Source organism: Wolffia australiana, chromosome 4, assembly GCF_029677425.1.
Source record: "Wolffia australiana isolate 7733 chromosome 4, ASM2967742v1".
In the NCBI taxonomy this organism is placed as follows: Eukaryota; Viridiplantae; Streptophyta; class Magnoliopsida; order Alismatales; family Araceae; genus Wolffia; species Wolffia australiana.
In genome coordinates this window covers 9,747,102-9,757,134 of record NC_135838.1, presented here as the reverse complement: position 1 = coordinate 9,757,134, position 10,033 = coordinate 9,747,102, and the positions used below count along the sequence as shown (strand labels likewise).

The window sequence follows — 10,033 nt, the reverse complement described above, 5'->3', positions numbered from 1 at the left end:
ATAAATCTTCATGTTTTCTTGAAGCTTGATCAAGTACGATGGCTTTGGTGATTTCTGGAGGTAATGGGAGACAAGGGGATGATCAAACTATGACTTGTACCAGAAGAGGAAGCTCAAGACTCAAAATGGGTTCCCTATTGCCCAAATCAATCCCATATTAGAAACCCATGACAGAGTCAACTGGTCTACAATTTCTGGATCTGGTCAAAATTAAGATCTGATGCATTTTTTCGAGGCCATGAGTCCTCAAAATATGTGGATTTGGGAATAGATGAACTTTAGGCCCTCCGAACTATTGGCGTCCAATAGTAAGAGTTCTTTATCTACTTGAAGGCCCAGCTATTTGCCTACTTCAGGAGTCTATGACCTGTAGCTCACCAAATTTGTCGGCCCTAGTTGTTCTTATCCGACCTCCTATACCCAATAAAACAATCTGAGGCCGGCAAGTCGTCCAGGGAACAGAAGAAAAAGTGAGCTAATAATATAGTTGTGATCGTAAATGACAAACACGATGCCACAGCATTTGTCCACACTCTCCGCATCTACCTACTGTTGGATTGTTGACCTTGTTGATCTCATGGGTTATGGGCATCATCGTCTTTTCCATGGGAGACGAGTACACTTAGGGTTAGTGTGCTTAAGGGAGGTTATGGCTCGTCCCTATAAATGCATACAAATTAGGGCAACCAGCATCCTGGGAAAATGAGCTGCTTACATGGTCTTCTAGGTCCCTAAGCCATAGAGGGAGTCTTAGGCTTGCTAGATCCCATTCGTCCTTTTTCCAAAGGTGATTATAGGAGCTGAAGGTGCTGATTCCGTTTTTATGGCACCTATAGGTATTCCTCTATATCCATCAAATGGTATCAGAGCAAGATGCTCATCTTTGGAAGAGTTTCTATTGATCTTTCAATCCGCCGTCGTCGGACCTTGTTCAGGCTTTTCGTCAAACAGGGGAAGGGCATGCCTAAGCACAGGCTCCATAAGGGGCCAACGCTTAGGCCGGCCTCTGAACGGCCCGCCAAGCCTAGGCGCTTGCGCCTGGGCGGCTTTGGCTGGGCGGCCCCTTAAGGGAGCCCGATAAGTCCAGGAGCTTGAGCCTTGGCTGCCCATTTCGGTGGGCCCTTAAGGGAGCCCAATAGCCGAGGCGCTTGCGCCTGGACTGCCCATTTGGGCGGGCCCTTAAGGGGGCCCGATCAGCTCAGGCGCTTGCGCCTAGGCTGCCTAGTTGGGCGGGCCCTTAAGAGGGCCCGATAAGCCCAGGTGCTTGCGCCTGGGCTGCCTAGTTCGGCGGGCCCTTAAGGGGACCCGATAGCGCAGGCGCTTGCGCGTGGGCTGCCCATTTGGGCGCCCCCTTAAGGGGGCTCGATAGCCCAGGCGCTTGTACCTGGGCTGCCCATTTGGCCAGCCCCTTAAGAGGACCCGATAAGCCCAGGCGCTGGCGCCTGGGCTGTTTTTCTTGGGCGGCCCCTAAGGGCAGCCCGCTAAGCCAAAGGGATGGCACCTGGGTGCACAACTAGGCTCCCCTTGGCAGAGCCCACTAACAAAAGGGTTTAAATTTGTATTTTTAATTGCAAATTTATCATAATTTGTGCATTTGATTTATTTCAATTTCTATGGCCCATATCTTCACCACTTAAATTAAATCAAAATGATTTAATGGGTGTTTATAAACATTTCTTATTGGATTAAGCATAATTTTGTATTGAGTAATTCCAATTGTTTTTTTCTGTACCTGGGCTTGCAGTCTTTAATTCCATAATTATTGTGATGAATTTTCCAACATGTTCAATTTAAATTCATGATGCAATAATGGTAAAGTTATGATTGCAATATTGAAATGCTAAGTAATCTCAGCAGTTTAATCAGGACGCTTTGGGCGATCACCTACGTGGCACCAAATAAGAGTGATTATTTGCTGAATTACATAGCGTAGATTTAATCTATGGAAATGGATTTCAAAATTGTATGATAATAATTGAGATTAATATGTACTCACCTACGTGGGACTATTATGCTCGTATTAACATAGGTGGAATGTTGAGCATGTGCTTTAAATATAGAGTATAAAGTACCCTATGGTACTATGCTCTATAAATTTCTTGCGCATAACTCAATAGGTCCATATTCAACTTCATAATCAGTTATTGCTTTCATCCACCTACGTGGGGTTACAATTACTCATATTTAACATTAATTGTGTTTTGTTTTATCATTTCCTACAGAACACATCAGCATTCGGGTTCCCATGCTAAGTGGAGCCAATTTTCCCAAATGGAAGGAAGCACTGCTTTTCCAACTAGGATTCATGGATTTGGACTTATGTTTCAATGAACCTAAGCCAAGTGATCCCAATGAGGAAAGTGATGTAGAGTCACAGGCATATCATGCCAAAATGGGTCAAGTCCAATAAATTGTCCCTATCCTATATGTTGCAAGATGTCCCAAGGGACATAAGGGACCCTGTTTCTAAGGACTGTCTAGCCTCCACATATCTAGACACTATAGAACAACAGTTTGTTGGAAATGAGAAAGCCAAAGCTGGAGCGCCGATTCAAAGGTTCAGCAACACTCGCTACACTGGACAGGGAAGCGTTCGTGAACACATCATGCAAATGCGTGACATCGTCGGGCAAATGGCTGCGCTTGACATGCACATGCCGGAAAAATATGTGGTTCATTACATCTTACAAATGCTACCGGCAACTTTTGACATTTTTAAAATCTCCTACAATGCGGTCAAGGAGTTATGGTCACTTAATGAGTTAAGTGTCAAATGCGTCCACGAGGAGGAACGTCAGGCTGCTAGTATGCTCGAGTCTAAGATGAACAACGTGAATTTATCCACTCACAATGATATGAACCTAAAGTCAAGAAACTTGCAGACCATGCGCAATGCAACAAAGGGACATCCAAAGGCCAAGAGCTTGGCCCCCAAAGTAAAGTGTCACTTTTGCAGAAAGCTTGGTCACACCAAGAAAGACTGCACTAAGAGGAAGGCATGGTTGGCCAATCGTCAGTCAGGTATTGTAGCCTACGTAACTACGCATGAATCAAATCTAGCTTCTATTCCTCAATCGAGTTGGTGGATTGACTCTGGTGCCACTGTACACATTTCAACCACCTTGCAGGGATTTCAGACAAGGCGAACCCCAAATGAAAGCGAAGCATTCATCGTCTCAGGCAATAGGATGCGGTCGCATGTCAAATCTGTGGGAGACTATCGCCTCACCCTGGACACCAGAGAAGTGCTGATTTTGAAGGATTGCTTTTTTATTCCATCTTTTCAAAGAAATTTGATCTCTGTAACCAAACTGGTTAAAGAAAATTATAGAGTATCTTTTGATTCATATGAAATGTCTTTAATGAGGGGAAACACTCCTATTGGTACCGCGATAATAGATGGATTATTTAGGCTTAACATTACTTCAATCGAAACACCCACTTCTTTGGTTAACTTGCTCAAGAGGACAAGAGTTGCTCAGGATTCTGGTATTCTATGGCATAGAAGGTTGGGACACATATCCCAAGAAAGAGTGGAAAGACTAGTGAAGGAGGGACTTTTAAATTCCCTATATTTCACTAACTTCCACAATTGTGTTGACTGTATAAAGGCCAAAACAGTTAATACCTTCAAGAAATCTGCTAATAGAAGCCAGAATACTTTAGATTTGATTCATACTTATGTTTGCGGACCCTTTGACCCTTGCTTCACCGGCCAAAAGTACTTTGCTACCTTCATAGATGATTACTCCAGATAGATGTATCTTTACCTTATACATGAGAAATATGAAGTCTTCATGGTGTATAAGGATTTCAAATTGGAGGTAGAAAACTATCTGGGTAAATCCATCAAATCAGTGTGATCTAATAGAGGAGGAGAGTACTATAGTCGATACACTGATAAAGGACAAATGCCAAGACCTTTTGCTCTATTTCTTAAGGAACATGGCATAGTTCCACAATACACAATGCCAGGCAAACCCAATATGAATGGGATAGCTGAAAGGAGAAATAGAACACTTATAGAAATGATTAGAGCTATGATGAGTTACTCGACCCTTCCAATCTTGTTGTGGGGTGAAGCATTGAAAAAAGCCATGCATATACTAAATAAAGTTCCTACCAAGTCTGTAGGGCAAACTCCTTATGAGTTATGGACTGGTAAAAGGCCTTCTTTAGGTTACATGCATATATGGGGATGCCCAGCTGAAGTCAAGCTTTACAATCTGACGGAGAGGTCTCTGGATTTAAGGATAGTCAGTGCTTACTTCATTGGCTATCCAGAGAGGTCAAGGGGCTACAAGTTCTATTGTCCTACACATACCACTAGAATTGTTGAGTCTGATCGGACCATATTCCTATAGGAAGATTGTGTTAGTGGAAACACATTGAGGGATTTTGTGTTTCAGGAATCAATGGAAGATACCATGGAACCTCATCATGGTACAAAGGACATTGGTGTCAACCATCCTCAATTGACTCGCACATACTTGCCAATTATTATTCCAGCAATGGATAATACTATATTCAGCAATGGATAATACTTTACCGGCGAGTGTGCCAGTCCAAGAACAACCTCAATGACAACCATCAGAGGAACCTAAAGTAGATGAAAATCTGCATCAAGGTCAAGAGGTTATCCTAAGAAGGTCTACTCGACAACGAAGGCCAGCAATTCCATCCGATTATGTGGTGTACTTATCAGGTGAAGATATTGGTGAAGGGCAAAATGACCCTAGTACCTTTTTACAAGCCATGAACTTTGGAAACTCTGATCATTGGTTTCAGGCAATGAAGGAGGAGCTTGAATTGATGGATCGTAATCGAGTATGGGAGATCATGGACATACCATTAGGGAAGAAACCAATTGGTTGCAAGTGGGTCTACAAGAGTAAACTTAACCCTAATGGGACTGTCGAGCGGTACAAGTCCAGACGTGTTGCAAAAGGGTTTACACAAAGAGAAGGCATTGACTATTGTGAGACCTTTTCTCTTGTCTCATCAAAGGACTCATTCTGAATAGTAATGGCCTTAGTAGCTCAATACAATTCAGAGCTGCATCAAATGGATGTGAAAACGGCTTTCTTAAACGGAGAATTGAAGGAGGAGGTGTACATGCAGCAACCTCAAGGTTTTGAGATCAAAGGGAAAACAAATATGGTTTGCAAGCTAAATAGATCTATATATGGGCTAAAGCAAGCTTCCAGACAATGGTACTTCAAATTTCATGAAGTTATCACCACTTTCGGTTTTAAGGAAAACATTGTTGACCAATGTATGTACTTTAAGGAATGTGGGAGTAGCTGGATTTTGCTAGTGTTGTATGTTGATGATATATTACTTGCTACTTCAAGTTGTAGTTTGTTAAAGGAGACCAAAGATTTCCTATTCAGCCATTTTGATATGAAGGACATGGGGAAGCCCACTTTGTTATTGGTATTCAAATACACCGAGATAGATCCCTAGGCACTCTAGGACTATCACAAGGGTCCTACATATCAAATGTGTTGCGGAGGTTTTTGATGGAAAATAATTCTCCAGGAAAGGCCCCTATTGTTAAGGGCGACAAACTAAGAAAACTAGAAGGTCCTCATTCTGATGAGGAACGACTAGCTATGAAGGATAAACCATATGCTGCAGTTGTTGGGTGTCTCAACTATGCCCAAATGTATACACGACCCGACCTTGCTTTCGTTACTGAATATCTTGGAAGATACCAAAGTGACCCCGAACTCATGCATTGGCAAGCTACCAAGAAAGTTCTACGTTATTTACAAGGAACAAAAGATTTTATGTTCACATACAGACGATCAGATCAATTTGAAGCCATGGGATTCTCAAACTCAGACTTTGCCGGATGTCTAGATACAAGAAGATCTACATCTGGTTATATTTTTGTACTTGCTCACGGAGCCGTCTCGTGGTCTAGTACCAAGCAGAAGATGACCGCAGCATCTACGATGGAAGCTGAGTATGTGGCTTGTTTCCACGCATCTTCACAAGCCATATGGTTATGGAATTTCATGTCACATCTTGGAGTTGCTTGCTCAATCAAGAAGCCCATTCAAATATATTGTGACAATGAAGCTTCTGTGAGGTTCTCCAATAACAACAAGAGCTCAAGTGCTTGTAGGCACATGGAGGTAAAGTTCTTGGTTGTAAAGGAGAGGATCAGAGATGGATCAGTTTATATTGAGCACATTGGGACTGGATTAATGCTAGCTGACCTGCTTACTAAGGCGCTGCCACCTGGTACCTATTGTGGTCATGTCTTAAGTATGGGTCTGATCAGTTTCCCTTGACTTGTGTGGTGAGAGTTCTCACTTAAGATACTGATGTATTCACATGAATCATAATTTGTTTTCACATGATATAACTTTGTATCTTTGATCGATTCTTCAAGAATCATAATTTGTTTTCTACAAATTGGTAGAATGAAACTCGAATCACTGTCATGACAATGAGTTTATCCAATACTGCATATTGCTATTTAATATTTTCTATAAGTATTTGGTGCAAGTTGGGACTTATGCCTCGAAGGTATATTACTGCTATGACTGGTATTTATAAGAGACGTTATGATCATATGTGATGTGTACTGATGATCCCTGAATAGTGATATTATCACAAAGGCCCGTCAATCAGGTCAAGTGGGAGATTGTTGGATTGTTGACCTTGTTAACCTCATGGGTTATGGGCATCATCGTCTTTTCCATGGGAGACGAGTACATTTAGGGTTTAGTGTGCTTAAGGGAGGTTATGGCTCCTACCTATAAATGCATAAAAATTAGGCCAACCAGCATCTTGGGAAAACGAGCTGCTTACCTGGTCTTCGAGGTCCTCGAGCCATAGAGGGAGCCTCAGGCTTATTGGATCCCGTTTGTCCTTTTCCAAAGGTGATTATAGGAGCTGAAGGTGCTGATTCCGCTGTTATGGCACCTACAGGTATTCCTCTATATCCATCATCTACGTCTCAACAGACTCATCCAAGAATCACGTCGTTCTCACAATTATAAATATCGAGGGAATCGTGTGCAGTAGATAGACCTTCTTTGTGAAAGCGACGGCCTGCTAAAAGAAGCGGTGGGCATCAGCATCTAGCACATCTAACACTTCTACGCGTGCCCAGATTACAGTGCGAGGATCCCAACATCGACTACTTAAAAAAAATAGACAAATTAGGAGAATGTCATGTCATGGATATAACACTAAGATGCCGCACTTCAACAGACCGCAGATGTTGGCGCTATACTGACATGGATGTATCTTCTTCTCATCCCCGAACATGGGGGAATAGCCGAATATCTTCTGTCCCTACGCCGTTTTCACCCCGCTTGAAACTGACAGGAACCTCGGACTTCCAACGAAAGATAAAAAAAATATTTTAACCCCCGAACCTGACCACTTCACCAGTGCGTCCATATGAGGGGAGGGGACTACTCTTTCTCCCTTAATCAGATTACTAATCAGTCAGTCCATAGGAGAGCGTCTTTCTAAAAAACTAGTAACAGGTACTAATATGTTTCCTATAAATTTCTCATGGTACCTCGTTGTAAACAAGCTATCCTAGCTCCAGCCGCCGAGAGAACTTTTCCCCGGGAAACGCTAATCCTTTCCCAGCAGCTGTATAGAAGGTGCCAGGAACGAATGGGTTCTTGTACGAGGAATGGGGAGATGACAGATCAAGATACCTTGAGACTTAGCCGCGTTGTCGGTGAAGTGTTGAATCCCTTTATTCGATCAGTCTATCCGAGGGTTGAGTACACTAAATTGGCAATCAATGGAACGAGCTTCAAGCCTTCGGCAGTTGCTCGACGCCCTCGAGTTGAGATCGGAGGTGATGACATGAGAACCTTTTATACTCTGGTAAGTTTCTCGCACGATCTCCTCCAACTGTTTTACAGTTGATATCATCTTATGGATGTCTATTCATACGCGGTTAAGGTACTGGTGGATCCGGACGCACCAAGCCCAACCAGTCCGACGCTTAGAGAGTACCTCCATTGGTAAGGCTTTTATTGAATGCTCTGACACCGAGCCGAAAGGGATACACTGAAACCATAGTGTTCTTAACGTGTAGTATAGATCAATAATCTTATTGATATCAATCGGGAAGGAGCTTTAGAAATTTTAACTTGAATTTCCTTTACTATTTTTTTATTGATTTTTCCTGTGGCTTGAAGGTCGTGGGTAACTAATTGAGGAATTCGCTGACCGCAGGCTAGTCGTCGACATTCCTGGAACAACTACTGGTGAGTTTGGTACGTTAGAAGGTCCACTGTCATTCTTTCATGGTGCTCGTTTGTTTCATGTCATTTAAATAAATATATACATACTACTGTCGCTTGATTGCTTCCGAGCGCGTGAAAAATAAAATAAAGATCTTTTTATCATGTAAATATATTCAACGCGAGGTAGACAATCCACCCAACAAAGAAATTATACGAGCTGTCAAGCCTTTCGCCAGCTATTCACGAAATTCAATTGACTACCTTCACCAATTAGAATATTTATACAGGACTAGTTCCATCACTCTGTTCGCCTCTCACTCTCTCGTATCAACTTTTCCCTCTCTCTCGCTCCCAGTCTCTCTCTCTCTCTGTCTTATCATCGTCTATCCGTGCATCTCATTTTCCTTTCGTTCATCAATCCTCTATCTATCCGTCTTTGCCTATCTATCTATCTATCCAGTCATCTATCTGCCTATACATAACTCAAACTATGTGAATAAGAATATATCCCTCCGTCTACATAATATTGTAGGTATCGATAAATCTATAAATGAATTAAGCATTCTAATTTTTCATGTAGTTTCTCTAATTTAATACAAATCCGAATCAGTAGAAATTAGCTTATCGCTCCATTTATCTTACTACAGATGTGTCTATATTTTCTCTACCATCAGTCTCTATCGACACATCTAGTTACCATTTTAAAAAAGTTCCTTTTTGTGCCAAAAATATTTGAAATGGTAATTTTTTGAGATTTGAATCGAGTGCTTCAAGTGGCGTCTCCCATCCCACTCCGTTCCCCGTACTTAGAGCTAGAGTTCATCTAGTGGCACCTTTATTGAATTTAATCTTTACAACCCCAGGTGAAAATATCGGATACTAACATTAACATCAAGTTATTTTTATCGATTCCATTCAGGAAAAGAGCTTGTCTCGTATGAAAGCCCAGCACCCGCGGCAGGAATCCATCTGTTAGTCTTCGCCTTGTTTCAGCAGCAGGGAAGAAACACGATTCGCCCTCCAGTTTCCAGACATAACTTCAAAACCAATGAATTCTCTCGCGAGTACAACCTTGGGTTACCGGATGCCGCTCTCTACTTCAACTGCCAGCGGGAAGAAGGATCCGGTCGAAGGCGTTTCTTCTAAAGGGACTTGCAAGCGTACCAGGGAACGTCAATACTTCAATGTTATCTTTCCCCCCATTTCTGTAAGTAAATTAGTTGCAGGCGAACGTTAGAGGGTGAGCTTTTGGAAATCTCCCGCTACTTTTTACATCAGATCCTTGGCTCAAAGTCTCAAAGTCTCAATGTCTAATGCACATACTTATGTGTAAATTGATGAATGTTGATTGAAAAATTTAGCAGTATTCAGCAGAAAAATCGAAAAAAGGTTGTGACAAAAAGCAGGATTCCAGATCAGCTAAAATCTCAGTGTATAAGTACATTGTATACTTCGAAGTACTATCCTTTTAGGAGGTCTGCAAGATTCATAGGAGGATAGAATTTCAGAGAGACGAGCGAGCCGCTGACGTGTCATGTGCCCTCACTACGTTTTAATGAATGGCCAAATAGATGTTCAGGGTATCATATGGCCGTGACCCCTAAAGAAATGGAAGAAGAAGACTTAAGTCTCTTGACTGCAATTCCAATTATGCCCATCATATAAATGAACGGGCAAAGTTTCTACTCGTAAGTAAACGTCTTATTCAAGGATATCAATGTAGTTGGGATTAAACGAAAGTTAATGATACACAGTTACAGATATTTGTGTCCCCCGTGCTCTTCAAAAACGATTTGTGGCCC

General features: G+C 42.1%; 1 protein-coding gene across 1 annotated transcript; it reads left to right on the top strand.

Annotated features, from left to right (window-relative positions):
* The first annotated feature begins 7,674 nt into the window (after positions 1 to 7,674).
* Positions 7,675 to 9,462, top strand: LOC144702603 (protein HEADING DATE 3A-like). The gene is made up of 4 exons (XM_078574631.1): positions 7,675 to 7,866; positions 7,945 to 8,006; positions 8,221 to 8,261; positions 9,151 to 9,462. Exons 1-4 carry the CDS (start codon positions 7,675 to 7,677, stop codon positions 9,375 to 9,377), a joined length of 522 nt encoding a protein of 173 aa, XP_078430757.1. The 3' UTR covers positions 9,378 to 9,462.
* Positions 9,463 to 10,033: the final 571 nt, after the last annotated feature.